Source organism: Prionailurus bengalensis, chromosome D2 (assembly GCF_016509475.1).
Source record: "Prionailurus bengalensis isolate Pbe53 chromosome D2, Fcat_Pben_1.1_paternal_pri, whole genome shotgun sequence".
Taxonomy (NCBI): domain Eukaryota; kingdom Metazoa; phylum Chordata; class Mammalia; order Carnivora; family Felidae; genus Prionailurus; species Prionailurus bengalensis.
The window spans coordinates 64,418,056-64,440,367 of record NC_057351.1 but is presented as its reverse complement, the minus strand read 5'-3'; the positions used below and the strand labels follow the sequence as shown (position 1 = coordinate 64,440,367).

General features: G+C 40.6%; 1 protein-coding gene across 5 annotated transcripts in view; it reads left to right on the top strand.

Annotated features, from left to right (window-relative positions):
• Positions 1–22,312, top strand: part of SORCS1 (sortilin related VPS10 domain containing receptor 1) — a 518,222-nt gene that overhangs the window by 275,958 nt on the left and 219,952 nt on the right. For all 5 annotated transcript variants that reach the window (XM_043597466.1, XM_043597465.1, XM_043597464.1 and 2 more), the window contains exon 3: positions 383–482. In XM_043597466.1, coding sequence (XP_043453401.1) covers positions 383–482 — 100 coding nt within the window. The remainder of the gene's footprint in view (positions 1–382; positions 483–22,312) is intronic.

Genomic DNA, 22,312 nt, shown 5'->3' with positions numbered 1-22,312 from the left:
ATGAGAACCTGCTTTTCCACGGTGCCAGACATAAAGCAAAAGTTTGAAAATGTCAAATCTGCCAAAACTCTTCATTTATGTGGTCAATTCAAGAGACACTCTCATCTCTTAATCTTTTAAAACCAACCACATATTTTATGCAGAGTACGTACATTAAGGAGCAGTAAAGAGATGGAGTTTTAATTTTTACCAATTCAATTTAAATGCAAATGTTAACCACTCACATGATGCCACTGTGTACATAATTAAGCATCATTATATACTACATGAATCATCTGGAAACCTCCTGAGAGCCATTCTACTACGTAAAACATGCATTATACTGACAAGCGGCCAAGTGACGTATACTTCTGTCCTCATTAATGCTCCTTTTGAATTATAGGTCAACTGATTATGGAACAACCTATGAGAAGCTGAATGATAAAGTTGGGTTGAAAACAATTTTAAGTTATCTCTACGTGTGTCCTACCAACAAGCGTAAGGTAAGATATGTATATTCGGTGCAATGTTTCTTCGTGACGTGACTTGTCTCTAGCTAGCTAGCTCTCTCTAGCTAGCTAAAAATCCATGATTTTACAATTAATCTGGGAGGAGAGGTGTAAAGATGAGTTGACAGATGTTAAGGGGGTAAAATGTCTGACTTCTCATAATTCCCAGAGCAACAGCTGTGAATGTAGGAGGGTGAGAGGTAGGCATCTCATTACCATTTCTGAAAGGCAACTCCAAGGAATCCTTGAGTGGATGCTGCTGACTCTCTTGCAAGAGCTCTGACCAGTCACGAGAATCAGAAGCAGCCTTGACAAGATAGAAAAAGAGGTGGGGTCTTCCTCTGAAGTGCCCCTGTTTTCCCCTGACGTGAGTAAATTAAATAGAATTGAAGTGAATGTGTCCTCTGGTAGCAGGTTGGGCATTTAATTCCTAAAGTATGTTCAGCCTGCACACAAATGTCAGAACGGAGGCGCTGCTGGAAGGAACCATGGAGATTGTCATAAACTGCACCCTAATTTTCTAGATGAGAAAAATTAAGGTTCAGTGAAAGGTAAGGCTTTGCCCCATTGCAGAGTTCTGGGTGCAACAGGAACTAGAATTCAGGTTTCTTGGTTGTCAGCCATACTGTTGCCTCTGCATTTTACTGCTCCTAGTAAGAGGGTTTATCTGCCTTTCCGAAAGAGATGTGACTTTCTCGAAGAAGAAAACATTTGCTTTTAAATGATAAAGACTTATTTGTCTCAGGAGGAGAGAGCAGCACCACATCCATTCTTTGGTGTTTGTAAACTTGCATTGTCAGATTCTGAATTCTGACATACAGTTTCTAAGTGTTGTGCGAACTGCATGAAATAACAGTATCCATCTGGAAATAGAAAATTGTTGTCCATTAATATGTCATAAGCCATATTTTTTTATGATGGTAGCACTGATATCCAGGTTCTCGCTTCTCTGTCAATAGTTAAGTGTTAGTGACCTTGGCTAGGTTCTGCGTTTTGTTATCTGAACTATGGGAGGTAGATGAGAACATCTCTCGACCATCATTCCTCAACTCTGGCTGCATATCCAAAGCACTAGTTGATTCCCAAATGTGCAAGCCCTGGTCTTACCCCCATTGCTCTGGATTAGGGCCCAGGTAACTGTACTTTGAGCAAGCTCCCTGGATGCTTCTGGTATGTATCTAGGATTGAGAACCAGTTTTGTCAAGTGTAATATTCCCTCTGGCCCTAAGCATTTCAAGTGCTTCAGTAGAAGCAGTGGAAATAGACTCTGGCGTCATATGGCTTGAATGCAAACCCAGCTAAACCAGTTAACAAGTGTATAAACTATGGTGATTTACTTAATGTCTCCAAACAGTGTCATAGAATTTAAAACAGGGGTAATTCCAATTCCTGACTCATATGAATAGTGGTAACTATCATATGAAATGAGGCATTTCAGGTGTTTAGGACAGAACAGTTAAGGCTCTTATCAATGTCTTCTCTTTATTATTTGTTTCTCATCTGCCTCTTCCTCCTTCTTCATATAATTATTAGAAGTAATAGTAGCGACTATCCTCCCTAAATAGAAATGTTCAGTAGACCTTTCTGTAATGATAGCAATGTGCCTTTAATCTGTCCACCACCTGAGACATTAACCACTTGTGGCTATTGAGTATTTGAAATATAGCTGGTGTGACTGAAGAACTGGGTTTTAAATCTAATTTCGCTTTAACTTAAATGTAAAAAACCACCTGTGGCTGATGGCCCCAATACTGAACAGCATAGCTCAGTAATGTCAACGTCACGGATGTAGAGGTGTATGTTGAACATTCCTTCTTCCCCTCACTGGCTAATTACTGGTCCATCATCAGCAATTACATCCAAACAATTTGACCTAGTGTATACAGTCCTAAAGTGAGCAACTGAACTTATATCCTTTAGTTTTATAATGAGATTTAGTTGTTGGTTAGCTTTGAATCAATTCTTATATCCCCTATTGATTTTTCCTCCACTTTCACATTTTTAATTAATTTCATTTAAGAGTCAACAATCTGTGGGCATCACAGGCTACAAAGAGAAATAAATCACTATTCCACCCTCAAAGGTCCTGTATTCTAGTAATAAATGGAATGTGACTTTCTGTCATTGAAAGTTCCTTTGACTCTGTTTCCACCTAACAGATGACTTTGGGTGTGACATTTACATGTTCCCCTTTGCAAAGTGATAGAGGCAAAAACAAAGGAATTTATAGCTGAAAGAGACCTCAAAATTGTTTTTAGAATTGTTCTAATCTAGTGATAAGTCCCTGTTTTATTGATGGTGTTAGAGAGGCGTATTATTAAAAAAAAAAAAAAAAGATGCCAACTACTGAGTGTGAGCATAGGATTTTCTGTAGCAGCACAGCAAGTGGCTCCAACATTGTCGGCAGGAGCAGAGCTTGAAAAGTGAGCCTCTCAAGCCCAGGTGTGGCTCCTAAGGTGGGAAGGGAAGCTTAGAGGGAACACAGCCAGGAGCCCTGCCCTCCGATCCACTCACGTCCCTCGGTGTGCAGCATCAGCCACTGCACACTTAGTCTGTTGTCATCTGCAAGACTGTGAAAAGTCACCGGCCATGGCATTTAGCTAAAATTAAAACTTGGCAGACCCTATTTCCAGAGAAAGAGAAGTCATTGTCCGTGACTGAGAGAACAGCTTTCTCCGGGCCTCTTACCTTCTAGAAGCAGAGGCGGGCCTGCGCTGTTTCATTCACACCGTTTAAGGGTGAACCTGAGCCGAAGGATCTTTTCCTGTACAGATAAATGAGGCCTTCAGGGTCACTTTCTGAGACGCTGATAGATTTAAGAAATATTGGAGGACGATGAAGGTCTTTACAATGGTGCAGAAATCAATAATGTTGACATAGCAGTATATTTGTGTACAGTTTCTCTACTGATGAGGTGAATTTATCACCATGAAATATGTATTCCCCCCCACCAAAAGGGACATACTCCAACCAAAGAGATAGTACCTGCACAACATTTTAAAGTGTGAATATATTTCCCCCAATCAATGAGAGTTTATATTTTTTAAAAAGGTGAAGAAAGAAGAAGAAGAAATAAAGAAATATCAGACTCAATTAATTATGCAGGACAAAAGCATTCAAGTTCTCTCCAATTCTCCTCGGACTTCTGCGTCCTCCAGTATAAAGGCAGACTCCTTTGTAGGGTTGTATTAATTCTTTTCCATCTCTAGGGTGCCATCAAGCAAGTTAACATCTTTTGTACCAGATATGTCTCTCTGCTTTTCACATCAGTGGGAGCAACTGGAATAAAACTGACATCAGGGTAACTGCCTTGCATTCCCAGAAACCTGTTTTTTCCTTCACATCCTTATTGCTATTTTTAGCTGCTTGGGAGGACGAGCACAGTTCTTCAATCAACGTGGCTCCAACAGCGGGCATGACACCCTGGCTTTGCAGACAGCTTGTTAGGGGCATTCCTGGGATCAGAGTCCAGAACAAAACAGGCCCTTATTTACAGTTTAAATTAATGATCATCCATTGGCTGTTTCTCTGCAAGCCTGCTGTAAATGACAGCCGCTTTCCTTGGATACGTCTGTTACAGTAAAAACTGTAATCTCGTCATAGGGCAGTCTAGGAAATCTTGACTAAGAGACCTAGAAAGCCTGCTCCCAGGTATTATCCTAGCTCCCTCTTTCAAAGGAGCCCTGCACCTAGTAGATGAAATAGGCCCAGAAGAATAAGGATAAGTGGATCCTGGTGCCGGAGGAGAGGCAGGCTAGCTGTCTATCACCACGTCTCCAGAGGAGAGCGCTCCCCAACCCAGCCCATGATAAATCCCAAGGCTTGTTGGTGTCAGCAATGGTTTATTGGCTACATACATGTAATCGTCTATGGGAAAGGATGATTTAACATGCACCTGAAATGAGCAGCTAGGATGTGGAGGGTGATGGAAAGAACTAATACAAATGTAACAAAGAAGGACAAAATCAATGCTGAAATCTTCGTCTCAATCTTAAATTCTCACTGAGTTTATTGGTATTCTGCCTAAAAAGAAAACTTCTTTAAACTCTGTGTGTGTCTATCAGCAATACCTTTCCCCTCACCCCCAACCAGCCTTAGCTGCTCTCCCTTCATGAGGTGTTGTATAACATCTTCGAGGATTAAAGAATACAAAATCCCAAGTGGAATTCATTGAGAGGAAAAATAAGAAAAAAAGGTGTTTGGTTTTGTTTTTTAACCTGGAACATACAGTTCATTTCATTGTTATATCCTTGTCCTCTCCATGCACTTTGTTCTCAGCAAAGAAGAAACCTAGAGAGTATTTGCTCTTTATATTTCCTGTGCCCCCCCACACCCCAGTTTCTTCTCCTTTCTGTGTTATCACCATTTAATTAATACTATTCCTGCTGAGAGAGGCTTCCAAGACTTTCATCCTATAAATAGGACCCCAGCTCCTCAGACGCATTGATCATTTTTGCGGGTCTCTTGGTATATGCCAGCATTAAACACTGTTTGCGTTTTCTCCAGATGTTAGGTTTTAATTACCTTACTGTACATGGCACTTTCTAAATAAGCGTTTGGTTATTGACTCCTTGTCTTTTCTCTTTATATCCAGGGCATGCTTAATTCCTCTTGACATTTCCTTGGGAGGGGTGTGTGTGTGTGTGTGTGTAGATAAATATGGATATAGATAGGTATAGATATAGACGATATAGATATAGATATAGATATAGATATAGATATAGATATAGATATAGATATAGATGTCATGCATGTGACTTCTGGGGACAGAGAAAAGATGCAGTTGATAATATCTGCCAGCTTCTCTTAGGAAAAAATATGGAATCATTGAATCAGAGCCTAAAAGTTGTTAGAGGTATTCAGATTCTGCTTTCTCATTTAACAGATATGGATACTGAGTCCCTAGAATTTAGTGACTTGCCTGAGGTCTCATGCAACTCAAATTAGAATCTAAGATCATTAATTAGACCTTTAAGGTAAATGTCAAATATCCTCTGTTCCACAAAATCTAATCAATTCCATTAAAGAAATGTTCTCACTCCTTTTTTTTCTTTCTTTCTTTTTTTCTTTTCCAGGCATCTGCTTCTCTTTTCTAGCACTTTTCTGTCACTCCTGAGTAGTTGGTCTTGACCCTGTCTAATGCCCCATCTAGAATGAAAGGCCATAGAGAGGATAAAGTACCTTCATCAGCTTCCTAGGTTGTAACAGGCCGAGCGCAGCATCCTGGCATATGGTAGATGTCCAACACATGGCTGAGGATTTGAACCAAACTTAGGTTGGCTTTTGGGCTCCTCAGCTGGAACTTGAAAAGCAAAGGACATTGTAAAACCAGCTTTCGTGCGTTTTTTTTCTCTAATTATGAAATTAATTCTTTCAAGTGAATAAATAAGGATAGTAAAAATCCCTGTAGGTTTTAGTTATTTCTAGGCCAAAATGTATAATTTTATCTTTTCTAGCCAAGAAGGGCATGATTAATATTTAAAATGCCAGGACTTTGCATAGCACTCCCTCAACATTATCTGGCGAGGCCAAGGGGAACCAGTTTATTGTATAATACATCAAAGGGGGTACATGACATTTCCCTTGGCAGATACTCAGCAGTTGCTCATTCCGCCCTAACTCTTTTATCTGTCCCTTTGTACACAAGATCATGCATTTGCCTCTAATCTTTTAAAAATAACATATATTTCATTCATGAAGAAGTGCAGCCCATGAACTCAGAGACATAGTGGAAGTGGCATTTTCCAAACTTCCCCATGCTTAACCTGGGCAATGATGGCTAAAGGGAGAGATCATCTCCTCTGATCCTTCCTGGGAACAGTTGAGTGTATGTGCTGTTTCAGTCCATCAATCTCTGTTCTGTTCTCTTCTTGAGCATTCAGAAAGAAAATCAAGTGCAAGAAAACATGCTGCATGTACATTTCCCGCCCCCTCTGGGTGATTTTCCAAGAGTCATCCAAGCCATTGGGTTTCAGACAAGCTACAGAATACTAAGTGCAAAGTTCTCTGTTTGAAACAAGCAGGGTGCCAGGAGCTGGGCCCACGAGCAAACCCTCTCAGTACCCCAAGGTGGCCCTGGGGAGCCCCCTGGGACTCCTGGGCTCCATAGAGCAGAGTTGGGGAAAAAAAACACTCATCTAGGCCATCCATCCTCTGTATACTAAACTACAGCTGAAACAGCCATGTACCTTGTACAATTTTATATGAATCAAAGCACCCATGATAACATTTATAAATAAATAAATATGAATAAAACCATAATCTTTTTGATTTCAGCACATTGTGTTTATAGTAGCACCTAGTTGATTTTTATTAAACCTTATCTGTGTCTAACACTATCGTAAAAAAACATAGCAAGTTGATAATATACCAATTTTCTCAGAATTGATCCAGTTAAGTAGTATATTACTGTTTTATTTCATGTAGTATTAAGTATTGCTAAGTACTTTTTTACTGGAAAGAAGCTTCTTGCATAATTAACATCATATATTTCTTATTCCTCATTTGTAAGATGTGTCTATCACATATAATAAGCATCTAATACATTAAATATTAATCATGAGTTGCTGATTTAAAAAGTTATATGTGTATGAGGATCAAGTTTACACAACATTGCTTTCAAAATTCAGAGTTTATTATGATTATTTTTTAAAAATACACAGATAGCTAGCTAGCTAAATAGGTAGGTACAAAGATGATAGATCCACAGATCAACCTTTTCTAAGTTTAGATAATGCTTTCTAGTTGGCATCGGGTGGTGTTTCTTTATCACACTGAGGAAAAAATTAGAACTGTGTTTTGGTTTTGTTCTTTCTTAAAAAATGAATCTAATCAGGATGGATCTAGTCTGCATTGGTCTCCAAATATGATGAAGTAAGACTGGCCCGGAGATTGCGTTTTTCTTGTACCACTGACTGGGTCTGAAAAGGTAGGTTGCTTTTGTGGCCAGGTGAGCAGAAGTTTTCAAAAAGGGAAAGAAGCCTGTATCAGACACTGATCATTCTTCAAATACACATAATAGACCCCCTGCTCAGCCTTCTTTGGGGATCAGATTTTTTTTTAATTTAGCTATTTGTTGTTGTTTTTTTTAAATTTATTTTTGCCTCATCATCTGTCCTTATTAGAACTTGTATTCTCTGAAGTCTGGCTGGCCTAATGTTAAATGCCCATCCATTACCCTTTTATGAAGGTCAAATGCATCATTTCAGGTTGGTTCCAAGTTATGCTCTGCTGTGGAAAATGGTCAGAGGTCTTTTCAACATTCTGGTCTGTTTGCTTCCAGCATACTCCCTGTGGCTTCTCAGAGGTTTCCATCATCCGGTGTTTGACATACTGTATCTAGAACATTTGTTTCTAGTGAATAGCCCAAGCTGCTCTCATGATGGATGGAGATGAATGCCGGCCGCTACAGGAAATTGCCATATTTACTAGGGTGGGGATGTTTCACTCCAGTATATCAGATCTGCCTCAAGCTTTCTCTGTGCTGTCAGGAAAAACAAAGTCAATGTCAATGAGCCTTTAATAAAACCACTTTCTCCCCCCTTGGAGAAATTAAGAGAATACCACCAGCCTCAGAGGCTAAATCGCTTCCATTTAAACATTCCTTCTTCTGACCTGACCTTTCTCTTAACCAAATCTTTTTCTGTTGGTTTTGTTCCTCTGTTCTAGGCATCCACCTCCCATTTTACTGGGTCCCTAACTGCTCGTGTACTTCTCATTCCCTAACCTTCCAAGTCAACTACTGAAAATAACTTATGCAGAAAAAATACTGTAATTTGTAGGTAAGAGGATGGGCTTAGATCTTCGGAGGTAAAAAGGCCTGCACTATGGGATATACATTTTGATGACTGGGAGAGAGAAATCTCTCCTTCTGGCTTTCTGGGGCTGTGTGTGTGCATGTGCGCAGGTGCGTTTGGGGGCTAGAATACTAAGTATTTCCTTGCCTGACAACTGGCACCCTGGAATGAGCATTCCTGTAGTGAAGAAGAGGATGATGTGGATGAATCCAAAAACTAGAGTTAGGAAAAACGAAACCTCCGAATACACAGTCTTTCACAGATAAAAGAAGAGGTGTAGGAGGAAAGGCATAGATGTCAACCCAAGAGAGAAGGTGGCAGAGACGACTGCACAGCATTTAAAGTAACAAAGCATTGATGAGAGAAAGCTAATACAAAGCACACAGTGAAGGCATAAGTTAGAAGAAAAAAATATAATAAAACTATAAATGTTTTCAACAGTAGATTAAGAATCTCTTGAGATCTCTCAGAGAGAGGAAGGCTAATTTACTGGGAACTTATTAAGACTTTCCAAGGGAGTACAATTTAGGCTTATCTCTCTGTTCTTCCTGAGTGCTTTCAAAGGGGTAAAGGATGTTGATGGCTGTGGCCGAAATTGGTTTTGCCAGAAGGGAAAACACAATTATGACTCAAGTGTGGGGGAGTAGGAGGCCTCGATCAGCTCCCCAGCTCCCCAGCGGCAGATTCAAATATCACTGCTGCCGCCCACAACTTAATGATTTTTTGTCCTTTTAATGCCGCCTCTCTTAGCTGCTCCCCATCCCTCTGTGTCATGGCCTCTTCTATTTACATGGACACCTTGTGATTTCTGCACTTGTCAGGTGTTCCAGCTCAGCACCTATTTACAGTCACGGTGGAGCTACATTTTGTCATTTGAAGGTGGTCACTGTAAATTTTTGCCTTGTGGAATCATTAGTTGTGGTATAATGGTTCATGTAATGGACCCTGGAGCCAGTCTGCCTGGCTTTAAATTCCAGCCAAGCCACATACTAGTTGTATGCCCTTAGACAAAGCTTTATTTGTTGGTGTGTGTGTTATTAACCTCTCTGTGATAGTTTCCTCATGTCTAAAATAAAATAGAATGATGAGTCAATATCATAAGGCAGTTGTGAGAAAAATCAAAAACAGGCAAAGAAGAACAGTGCCTGACACATAGCAAGTGTTCAATAAATGTTAGTCTCATTGTAACCACTATTATCGCCTTCAAATGACATGGCATTGCCTACACTGTCATTTGTCAACTCAACCAAAATTATTAAATGTCTATTTTGTGCCAGATCTTTTTAAGAGCTAGGAAGTACAATAAAAATATAAGACATTGTCCTTTCTCTTAAGGATCGTGCAGTCCAGTAGAAGAGATGAATGTATAAACAGTCAACTACAGTACAGAACTTACGTATCCTAATAGCTGTGTACATAGAACTCTGTCTTTGGGGATTCAATGAAGGCTTCACAGAGAAGCAAATATTTGTCAAAGGAGAAGGGAGAAAGATGAAAACTGTCTTTCATTGTATGTCTTGAGAGAAACCAGTGTTCATAGACCACAGTGCATACATATAGCTTTGATTGGTTTGCAGATTTTAAATGAATAAGCATGTGCCTATTTTGACTCTTAAACATGCTAATTTCCATTTCCATCTGACTATATTGACTAATTAGACCAAAAAAAATGCTTTCATGACCCAGCTGAATTTTAATTCTAAAATAATAACACAATGTCTTTTCAATTGTTATAAACCTTTTTCCTGTCTTGCTTATGAAATCAGTAAATGGCCAGTGGTGACATTATTAAGATTGAATTAATAAAAGTAAATTTTACCTTATTGTAGTTGATCAATACTGATATATTCAGCATTTATCTTAACTACTTGTCATTCAGAACTACTGATGAGATTTGGAGGTACAATTTTAAGAAATCAATTTACACATTTCATTGAACACTTGGCTTGTGCCCAGTTCTTTGCAAGCACATTGGTGAATGTTAAAAAAAAAAAAAAAGAAGTGTGAACCTTGCATTGCCCTTATGGAATTTACCATCCTGCTGCAGGGATGCAATTAAAGAACAGTGCGAGTCAGAAGATGATGGATTGCATGGTACAAATGACAAAGGCTCTAAGAGTTTAGAGAGGAATGTAGTCTGGGATTGTCAGGAAAACAGCATAAGAGGGGCTTAAATTGCTCCGTGAAGCAGACTGGTATGATGCAGGGTCCTGACATTTACAACAGAAAAATGTAATCGAGTTGAACCAACATTATTTAGTGCTAGGTGGTGGAGATACACACGTGCATAAAACAGGGCACTGTCTGCAAAAATGGAGATTGAGGGGAGAGGTACGTTAGGTAGAGATGAATGTGGGTTTACATTGGCACAGGTACTACACCTTTTATTTCCTGAAATCTTAATAACTGGATAATATAAATTACACATCCTACTCTTTTGCATTCTAAAAGTGCTCCTCAAAGTGGTCCTTTGCTTATCTGAATTGTGGATTTCGAAAATATAGTGTCTTTAAATGTATTAAATGCTTAGGAGAGCGCCCAGGTTAAGGCAGTAGGTGACTGTCAGGGATGACAGGGAAGTGAGAAGTATCAAGTGAAACAGTGCAGTAAGAGAACCAGTGTAGCATTTGTAGGGGGTTGGGAGGGCGATCCCCTTCCCACTGAACACTTCTGGTGTTCATCTTTTCCAGGGACAGGAACTCATCCTTTCCCCTACTACTGCTAAGAGGGATGCGGTTTTCTCTCGAGAGAGGGAAGAGTTACAACTTCTTAGCAAAATGCTGGTGTTCTCTTTCAGCAAACCCAAATTTCACTCGGATGAAGTAGCTTTAGGAGCTAAGCCCAACCAGCTTGACTCAAGAATCGGTAGAGTTTGAATTTCAGAGGACGCCCGGGAAGACAGCCGAACTTCTGCCAAGGAAAAAGATGTTGGGTCTTAGGAAGGCACTTGTCTGATAGGGGAAGCAGTCTGCTTTATTTTGAATTTATGTTATGTGGTATGTTTGTGTGTCTCTGCCCCTTATGCTTTATTAATTCACTATTTCACCGACAGACTCACATATTTTCTCCGACAGCTAATGCTGTCTTTGTTCCTTGGGCCCAACACCTTTGTGCTTCCATGTGGAAGTGTGTTATCGACATTTACAAACTCCCACAGAGGACTCAGTCAGTTACCACCATAGATATCCATTGTTCCAAGAGAGCTGACCTTTACCCCCAGGCACCAATTAAAATCTACTGCTACTCACCCCTGCAGTGCTTGCCGTAATTCTGGCTGACTGCCCAGTGTAACTGTTAGGATGCCTTCTCCTTTAGTGCCATCTTCTGCATTTTCTTCCCCAGACAGGAAGAGAATGGCCTGCAAATGGAAACGCATGCTTCTTCTGGAAGAAAAAAGAGGCAGACCACCAGAGTGGACAGCAGTTTTCAATTAAATCACCTTTTGTGTTGACACAAATGAAGACCTTAAATAAATGGTATAATTAGGCGAAATTTCGGTCACTGCCTACAGGTTTATCCCAGATTCACATATCAACAGAGCTCTCCAGTTACTTGGTGGTGGTGATTTGTTACTAATTGCAGGGCCACTGTGCCCTAAGTGTAGCTGGACCTGCTCTGTACCAAGCTGATAGAGACCACAATCCCAGCATGCAGGAAATCAGGCACCAGCCCTCTATATGTCACATTATGTGTGTTACCAGCACAGTGCCAGGATGGTCAACTTAAGTTCCTTTCTATAAAGGATTTTGAGATCAGGGTTTTTAGGGCTGGAAGTAGTTTGTATGATATGAGATCACAGATGCTCGTCATAAAAAGATTGATATTTCTGCCGGACCAGCAAATTAAGATGTGCTTATTTAGGGAAACAGGCATGGCAGTGTATTCAGAGGTGTATCACCTCCTTTGTCACTCGTTCCGCTCTTCGTATCCCCCCCTTCTGTATGCTGGGAGTATGATATTGCTGACATTTTAATGGTGTTTGAAGACAAATTCTAGTGACCCAGTTATTTCAGTAGAAATGGCTGTCGTGCAAACATAGAGACAAGTGGCCCAGGAACAAGTCTCTATACTCAGATTGAGACCAGAAGTCCCGATTTGCTGAGAGTAAATGGAGCTTGAAATTTGCCTTTCCCTGTTTAGTTTAAAATTCCAGAGGTAAGCAAGTTAAAGCTTGATGGAAAGCACTGTCCTCTTCTTGTAGAAATGGCCTCTCCCTCCCACCTTCTCCCTGCACGGACAATGTGAACCACACTGAGAGAATGCAATTAATTCTTGCATCTGCAGAGCAAACGGTTCCTGCAGTTATATTATGCTCCCCCCTTCTCCTCTCCTTACTATTTGAAATTTTATAGACTTGTAAAGATTATATTTGTATGAGGGCTTAAAATTTCCCACGAGCCACCACATTTCACTTTTCCCGCCCCGCAGACCTTGGTAGAGCCTGGGCGGGGGGGGGGTGGGGTGGGGTGGGGGGGGTGGGGGGGGGAGTAACGCAGCAAGTGGGAAGCCATCTGGCTCCCTGGAGATCCATGTCAGCATTTCATTACCCAGAAACCACTGGAAACTGGTTAAGCTCATATGACAAAACCCAGAAGATTATCAAACCCAAAGCATTTGGCTCCACTTATTACAAAGTTTCATCCATGGTTCATTATGTTCCTCCTATACAAACCCAACTCAGGGGAATTACAAAGAACTCTGAAATAAATACGTGGGAGAGAGCGGTGTTGAAATGGGATATTACCTGTCTACAACTGCTTAGTTTGCTGCTGCTTTCATTTCCTTCACTCCCAAACCTTCCCTTTCCACCTTCCTTCCTTTCATATTCTCTCTCTTTCTTTCCCAAACTCATTTATATGGAGGAGAGAGAGACAAGAGCACCTTGGGTATTTGACACAGAATATATTCTCAAAATGATTACAAAATGTGTGTGTGATCGTCTCATCCATACAAAAACATTGGGTGGGTGGAGAAAGTATTTACTACTTGAAACCTTGTTAGTGACTAGTAGTCTTTAAGCAGAACCCAGGTCTTTGCATTTCTGGTCTGTGTTCCTTCTTTTCTAAATTTATTTGTGAGAGGGAGGGTGGGAAAGAGGGAGAGACAGAGAGAGAGAGAGAGAGAGAGAGAGAGAGAGAGAGAGAATGAATCTCATGCAGGCTCCACACTCAGTGCAGAGTACGATGTGGAGCTTGATCCCACCACCTTGGGATCATGCCTTGAGCCAAAATCCAGAGTTGGACACTCAACTGACTGAGCCATCCAGGTACCCTGGTCTACCTATGTTCCTTCTATCACCACTTCCTAAGTATTTCTCCAGTTGTCTTGTCTGGGAGGTTACTTTTTAATAGTATTCTTGAGACTAAGTGCTGATTCCTCTATAGACCTTTAATAAATTTTGTGTTTGAAGTATGAATTATATAATCTCAGATAAAATGTGAAGCACGGAGAAAATGTAAAGGCAAGCCATATGTCACATTTGAAGTCAGCTTGTATAAAATAATTCAGCCTCCTGCTTATCATTTCATGATAATAGCCTTGACACCTTTACAGGCTAAATCTGATACTTTCAGAAATCTGAAAAGGACTCCATACAGGGTCCCAAGGAAGTTTCATTTTAACCCCAGGTCCCAGTACTGCTTCCCAGTTCGAACTCAGGAAATACTTGCTAATAAATGACAAGGGAATGAATAGATAAATGAGTAAATAAAAGAAAGGTTATGAATATATTTCTTCCTAAATATTTCTCTCCCTAAATATTTCTAAGATGAGAGTGGCCAGCAATAATCAGACTAGATTAGCTCTGGCAGGAGGATGGACAGAGTAACCATTTTAGCACTTGTTAGCTCTGTCCTTCCATCCTGTAACTGGCAGTACTCCTCGGGCTGGCCCTGAGCTTTCGTGGTAGCCCGGTATGCTGCCTTTGTGACTCACAGTCTGTGTGTACTCTGGGTTATTATTTTCCACTAGAGGAAATGCATATCAGACATGCACCTGTCCTGCCATCTCACCTGTGGCCAATGACCTGAGAAGCGGGACAACTAGCCAATATTTGGTGCAGGGATCTACTTAGACTCCATTGGGGGCACCTGGGTGGCTCAGTCAGTTAAGCATCTGACTCTTGATTTCACCTCAGGTCATGATCTCAGTGGCTCATGTATTCAAACCCTGTGTTGAGTTCTGCTGACAGTGTGCAGGTTGCTTGGGATTCTCTCTCTCTCTCTCTGTCCCTCCCTGATCATTCTCTCTTTCACTTTCACAACACATAAATAAACTATAAATAAATAAACTATAAGTAAGTAGATAGATAGATAGATAGATAGATAAAAGTAGACCCCATTATCCTAAAGGGTGGTCCTTGGAGAAATCACACCTTAGAAATGGTTCTAACATCATTGCATATGCACACTGGGATGGACTTGGTCTTCCCCTAGCGTGGGCTGTGATTAGACCTTGTGACTCCATCATTGTTTTTCAACTTTGAAATACATCATCATTCAATCTCTCGACACCAGCTTTTTCTGCAGAGGCCACTACTCCCTTTCAATTCCTTAGAGATCCTCTTCTTCCAAGCAATTTCCTCTGTAGCAGCATTGCCAGCAAAACGAAACAAAACAAAACAAAACAACAAAATTACCTTGTTAAGAGTTGACACATGGGCCCAAGTGAATAAACTTCCTGGCTGCCCCCCACTTTTTTTTTACATTTTTTTCTATATGAAATGGATAGTAGAAAGTGTAAAAATTATAAGAGCGAGAGATGTAAAAGAAGCATTAGAAAGGAAGTTGTTCCAACTAGACCTAAATTGGAACTCGAAATTTCCCTTTGCCTCTTGGGCTAAGTGGCATTTGAAATAACCCAGGCTCATATTTGCCAGAGAAGTAATAGAGCAGTATGGTTCCTGTTTCTCAAATGCATGCGTATAATAAACTGTAAACTGTAAGATAATCACATATGAATGAAATGTACTGAGAATATTCCCATGCGTGATGATAGTTGATGTGGAAACAAACAAAAAACAAAAACAAAAAACAACTCTGAAATCAACAGGGAAAGCACCGTAAACTCCATTTTGACATTGACATATGTAAAGCTCAAAAAGTGGGCTGTCCAGGTCCTGTAGGAGGTAACCACACATAGAGTTGGCAAGGAGCATAAACATCTTCGGAAGCTTCTTAGTTAATATTCACCTTCCCTACACACTAACTAAAGAGGATAATCTCCCTAGAGCTACAGTTATTTCCTCCAGGGGACGTGGAGGGCAACAGCATCTGCTTGAGGAAGCGAGCAGTAACCATATCTCTGGGTTTTAGCCGTTTATAGAAGAATGCTGTTAGCTTGAATGCGTTGCTATCTGTAACCTGATATACATGCAAATCCTTCAAAGTATGTCCACCTGCCTTTCAGAAAATTCATGGAATGAAGTGGCCAAATTGGTACTGAGTTTTCTAAACCTGTGAATATATTAGATATTAGAATCACCTAGAGAGATTGTTGAAATGTAGATTCTGGGTCAGAAGCTCCGAGAATGTGCATGTTGACGAGCAGGGACTGCCTCCTCGTCTCCCCGGGATGCGGTGGCACATGGGCCGAGGGCTACACTGCTGAACAGGGAATCGCTGTCCTAACAGTGAGGTATCATTTTCCGGTGACTCCCTTGGTTTCATTTCTCTTTAGAAAAGTAAAATAAGTAGGTACAGTTCTTGGTGTTGGTGACACACAAGTATATTTAAGTTATGTGTTTGGAACTGGCTGCCCTCTGCTGGACACTGGAAGATTTGATGTGAAATGAGACTTTCTCTCCATTTGTCCCTGACGTTAGAACTGGATTCATCATTTCCCTCCCAGAAAGACAACTGTATATACATTTGACTGCTGGGTGGATAAAGGTCACAAGCACATACACGCACCCGGGGAAGTTTTGAGATTTAAGGAAATGGATTTAGGAGGCTTGGGAGTAAATTAGGAAAGAATAATATACAGGCGTGTGTCATTCTTCTTCTCTTCCACCTAAGAATGAAGTAAGCAGGGACTGGGATGGTAATTCTTAGGCACTTCATGGCACAGAGCTGCTTCCTAGCATTTCAACTTTGCCGAGCTGTGGGAGGCTACTATTACAGTGTTTGTTTAGCTCAGGGAAGGGTGCTTCTTGAAATTTTGCTTTGTGCCAGTTCCACTCCATTATCCCCGGGTTCTGACTTCATTCCTTTGCACAGCAAGTGGCTCTGTGTTGGTATGAAAAACAGGCAGCCCACACAGCCTGACTTAGTAAAAGCTGCTATTGAGAGAGCCCAGGAGAGAGAGGAACATTAAAAAATAATAATAAATGAGGCAGGTATTTTTTGAAAAACAGGTTTGGGTATAAACTCTAATGTATGTCATTGTAAGACGAGTGACAGGAGGAAGTATCCTTGCTTTGAGTTTGGACCAAGGAAAGCATGGTTTTATGGAAGCATGGATGTGTGAACTCTCACCTGTCAGTGAACTTGAACCCTCCCCAGCTCCCAAAAGAAAGATGGTAGTGAACATGAGGACTTTTTATTTCACGTCTCTGATGCCTCCCCTTCCGTACCCACAAACACTAGGTAAGTGAAATAAAAAATAAAGAAAAGGACCAATGTGAGTTGGAAAAGAGACAGACACAAATGCCCAGAGGGTTCTCTTACTTTAGAACCAGACACTCATACAGATTCTGGAGCTCTCGTTCATATTGAAGGAGAATCTATGAAGGCCATAGAACGAAAGGAAGAATAAATTGTTCAGAGACCACCAGATGCCCCCCTTCTAGCCCTTTCCTTTGTACCAAGAAGCTCAGCCTTCCCGTGCCCCAGCATTGACAAAGCTTAGCTGTCACTCATCTCCATCTTCTAGTTTGACTGTCATGTCTTTCCAGCTCCTGCAGTGACAAGTGGAACTGAACAGGGCTGGGAGGGGGATCCTGGCACAAGAAGGCCTTCCTGGGAGACCAGTGTAAGGCTGGAGCCTGCTATCTTCTCCAAAGGGCAGCCCAGCTCCAGAGCAAGCGTATCAGCCAAGGGATGAGTAAGTTCCTTCATCCCTGGCACCTGCTGTCTCTGTGCCAAGACCCAGTCCAGCTTCATTTCCCATGTCCAAGAACTTGGAGGAGACTTTTAGTCTTGGGGGGATTTGCTTGTTTTAATTGTATACCTCTATAGTCTCTCCCTCCCCTTTCCCCACACCCGACTCCCACCCTTGAAAGCAAGCAAACAAGGTCAGAAAGAAAGAAAGAAAGAAAGAAAGAAAGAAAGAAAGAAAGAAAGAAAGAAAGAAAGAAAGAAAGAAAGAAAAGAAAGAAATGGAGAGAGAGAGGAAGGAAGGAAGGAAGGAAGGAAGGAAGGAAGGAAGGAAGGAAGGAAGGAAAGAAGAAAATATGCCTTGGCTAGGAAAAAAAAATATGCAAAGATTGAATTTGAGTCTGATGACTTGGCTCAAATCCCATATCTTGTTTTCTTTACAACTGGCAGTAAAACAGACAACTGCTTCAAAACTATCTCAGCTTTTCTCTGAACAAGTTCAATATCCTTTTTATTTCCTTTTGCTCTTCTGGGTTAACCCTTAAGTCCTGTCCAAAAGCAAGAAGCAGTGTGACTAGTGTATGTGACATGAGAGCGTGTGGAATAAATCAGGGGATGTGGTATGTTCGTCCCACTTAACGCTTAGGCAATGCTGAAGGGTAGTTAAGAGTGCAGCTCCTGGAAGCAACCAACCTCCACCAATAACCCAGCTTTAGTGACGCTGGTGTGTGTGCCTCAGGACGTACTTCTCCGTGCAATAGGGAAAATGAGGTAGGTGAGCTGTGTGCTGACCATCAAATGAAACAACACACACAAGTATGTGGTGAATACCCCTGACTACTAACTTTGTTCTGTATCCTCTTCGTCTTTCAAGGTGCCAGGCTTTGCCTTCTGTGAACTCAAAAGCCAATGGGACTTTCATTCCGCTGTACTTTTTGTAAATAAACTCAAAGCGCAATTGCAAAGGAGAATTGTCTTCCTATTGTTTTTTTTTTTTCCCTGTGTGTGTGTACATGTGTGTGTGGAAGACAGACGATACCTGCTATTGCAGGGCACTCTTGCTACGGGGTGCAGACGGTCCTAGTTTACTATTCTAGACAAGTACAGACTCGTAGGACCAGCCTTGGGGAAAGTGAAGACCAGAGGGATTATAACCATTCATTCTGAGTTCTATAGTTGGTTCATTTCAGAACCAGCAAAAGAATCCCAAGCATCTTATTCCATCTCGAAAATGGAGAAAGTACTAATTCTCCCGCCTCAGGATTAGTGAAAGAGTAAAATGTAATCATACATGAAAAGATAGCTTTATGTTTCAAAACTAAGTTTTAGAGGTACAAGATCAGTGTTTTTATAGTTATTTCCAAGACAATGTCTTGGGGAAATGATGGAGAAGGTTTATATGAAAAAGGCATTCTTTGAGGTATGGAGAAACGTGTATGTGAGAAAAAAAAAAAAGTAGGAAGCAGATTCCTCTATGATCACATCTGGCAGTCTTTTCTCTCTCCTCTCTCTGTCTCTCTCTCTGTCTCTCTCTCTGTCTCTGTCTCTCTCTCTCTCTCTCTTTGGCAGGGAGAGACAAGAGGCTTAGTTTTTGCAAAATTGTGAAAATGCCACCTACAGAGCAGAGGGGAGTTTAGAAAGAGAACAAAGATCCCTAACTGGGATGGAAGCCTCAGACTCTTCTGATTTTAATTACCACCCGTATAACATGGCACCCTCTCACCACTTGGCCTTAAGTATTCTTTTGTGTGATGTATACGCAAAACCACACAATGTTGGGTGCTACTATTTCTTTATTTGTGAATAGGGATAATAGCACAGATCCTCCTAGCTGATTGCATTGGAGCAAGGACCAGGAAATTACAAACACAAAGGGATACATATTTTTTTGAGCTAAATTCATTATTTTAAAACTGTGTTAATACCACAGGGAAGAAACTTCGGAGAGGGTGTGATCAATCCCTCCAGGCAAGCTTTAGAAGGACTCTTGGGAAAAGAAAAAGTTTTGAGCCTGGACCTTGACAAAAAGGGAAGATTTAAAGAATGTCCTGACACTGTAAACTGATGAAGGAATCATGGCCGATGACAAAGGAGGCTGTGATGATCGGGCACACTGTACATATTCTGTGCATCACGTAACTCCAGAAACTGCTTTGACCCAAAAGTAGTTGGAGCCCAGCAGCTGGTCTTTTATTGGCAGAGGGGCCCAAGAAGACAGCATGGGGAGAGGCTTTTGTTACAAAGTTCCTGGTGGAATGCAATTACTTGGAATGGAATCTGGCCAGGGCAGTTGCTGTTAATATCACTTACCCTTGCAGAAAGTTTCCAGGGAGCCTTCATGGCTCTGAGTGGTCAGGACCTCTCTTTTACATCTCAGTGAAGAGCCTGCAAAAGGACACAGCCGGAAATCACCAGCCAAGAGAAATCACTGTTGGTACCTAGATCTGCAAATTCAACATCTGAGCCCACAGGTGAGGAGCAGGCTGTCAGGCAGTTTTAGTGCTAAGCCAGTGAAACAGTTTATTATAACATGTCTTAAGTGTCATTTCAACAGAAGTTTATATTTTCAAGAGGGGCACCTTCTCATTCAGTGTTGCTCTTTGGTCTCTCTCTCCACACACACAAAAAAAAGGTTTTTTGTTTGCTTGTTTGTTTTTGTTTTAATCCAGCCCTACATTCTTCTTATTGATAGAAGTCCTCTCTCCCTCGCCTCCCTTTCTTCCTTCCTCCAAAGCGGATGGTCATGTTAGCAGAACACCTTTGATAGTGTCACTGACCTATACTACAGTACAAGCTAAGAGGCTACGGGAGTAATCTCAAGAGAAAGATGGGAAAGAAAGGGAAACCTAGTTGGGTTCCCTTGAGTTAATCTCATTGTGCTAACGTTCCAAGGGAAGAAGGATGGTAAACATATGTGCCTTTCTCCCATGGCTTTATTGATATTCCGTTCAGGACTTTGAAAATTAAAATACAGTTTCTCAGCTCCATTTATAGCATGATGGTAAGTGAGTGGGACAGGATGTTGAAAAGAGCCAAGCAATTATGCATTTGTCATGGGTAATGGGGAAGGAGGAGTTGTCTTCTTTATTTAAAGGGCTTCCTCTTCCATCAAATGGGCTGTAGTCCCACAGGACTTTGCCTGCTTTAAATGTGTAGTTTCAGTGTTGTTCTGAATACCCAAACGTAGACATATAAATCAGTGCTCTGATGGCATGAGTTCACTGTTGGAAACTCTGAACGACAAGCCTGTCAATAGGCTGAGTGGCCTTGGGCAACTTGTCTTATCTTCCTGGCATGTGGGAATAAAATAGCATCATAAGATTCTTTTTTTTTTTTTTAATAAGTTAAATGGATAGTAACCTTAAGATCTCATATAAATGCCATGGGGTCCTTTCTACTTAACATATTCCAGTTCCTTTGATGTCTACTACAATCTGCTCTCTTTACCTGACCTTTACTTTGTAAGACTAAGTAGTAATTTGTAGCTTCTGGCTTCTGCATGGGGTTCCTGAAGGTAATAGATTCCAAGCCTTACCTATTCCAGGAGTAAGTTAATCCTTTAAAACCTCCACAGTTAGTGCCTTATCATCCTTATCAGGCTTTCTGATACTTGTTAGATAATATCCTTTAATCTAACCAATTGATTTGTTATCTCTGAACACCATTGTAGTCTAATTTGCAGCAGTGATGTCCATTAGCAAGTGATTACAGTAAATAAACGTAAATTGAGATAAAATACCTTTTCAAGTCCTTTGGATGGCCTGGGGAGTGATAAATCTGTGGTGCTCAAGAAGGCTTAAAAGGTTATGACAGTTGGATCCTGAGGTTGATACAAATGGTTTTGAAATTCAATTTCTCATATTTATAGTTTGCACATAATCTTAGGGCATCAGCGAGAGGTCATTCTGAAAACACTGAATAGCTGGAGCTAGTTTGCAAAGTGAAAATATAAATGAATCCTCTTTTCTTAGTGCACTCATATCCCACAGAATGGGTTATCTATCTTCAAAACAGTGATGTTTTTCCCTAGAACTTTAATTCTGAGTACACCTCTGTGCCGGGATCTGCCGTAATATGCTATGTTCATGAAGACATCTGTGTATTTCAGTATTGTTTGTGGGTGTACCATGCTGGGAGATTTCATTACTCTGTTCAAGTGGAGTTTCTACATAACTGTAGCTTATCTTTACAAGACAGTACTGCCTTCCTTCCCTTTAGTTTACCTAAAAATATTTCAAAATTATATGCTCACCTTCCTTCTTAAACAAAGTATTCTAGATTTGTTATTTCCTTCATTGTATGAACTTTAAATGTTTTTTTATCTTTGTAATAGTAGTATATGAATTTTCTCTTTTGATTCAATTTTTTTCTTTACCTTTGTTGTTGTGGTTAACTTACTTTACTTGTTTCTGTTTACCATATGGAAAAAAAATTGTCCTTGGATAAATAATGCCCTGTCAAGGCTTCCATTTTGCTACTTTTAATAAGGAATTTTCCGACCCTAAATGGGAAAGAAATGAAAATTTTATAATGGCTTAAATTGAAACAATTGTATTTTGATTAGCTTATTATAGAAGTCAAGGACTTCTGTGGCCCTTTTAACTAGTACTGATGAATGGATAAAGAAGATGTGTTATACACACACATACACATACATGCAATGGAATATTACTCAGCCGTCAAAAAGAATGAAATCTTGCAATTTGCAAGGACATAGATGAAGCTAGTGTGTATTATCCTAAACTAAATAAATCAGAGAAAGACAAATATATGATTTCACTCATATGTAGAATTTAAGAAACAAAACAAAGGAACATTAAGGGGAAAAAAAGAGGGAGGCAAGCCATAAGAGACTATTTTTTTATTATTTAAATTTTTTAATGTTTATTTTTGAAAGAGACTGACAGAGAGCAAGCAGGGGAGGGGCAGAGAGAGAAAGGAAGACACGGGATCCAAAGCAGGCTCCAGGCTCCGAGCTGTCAGCACAGAACCC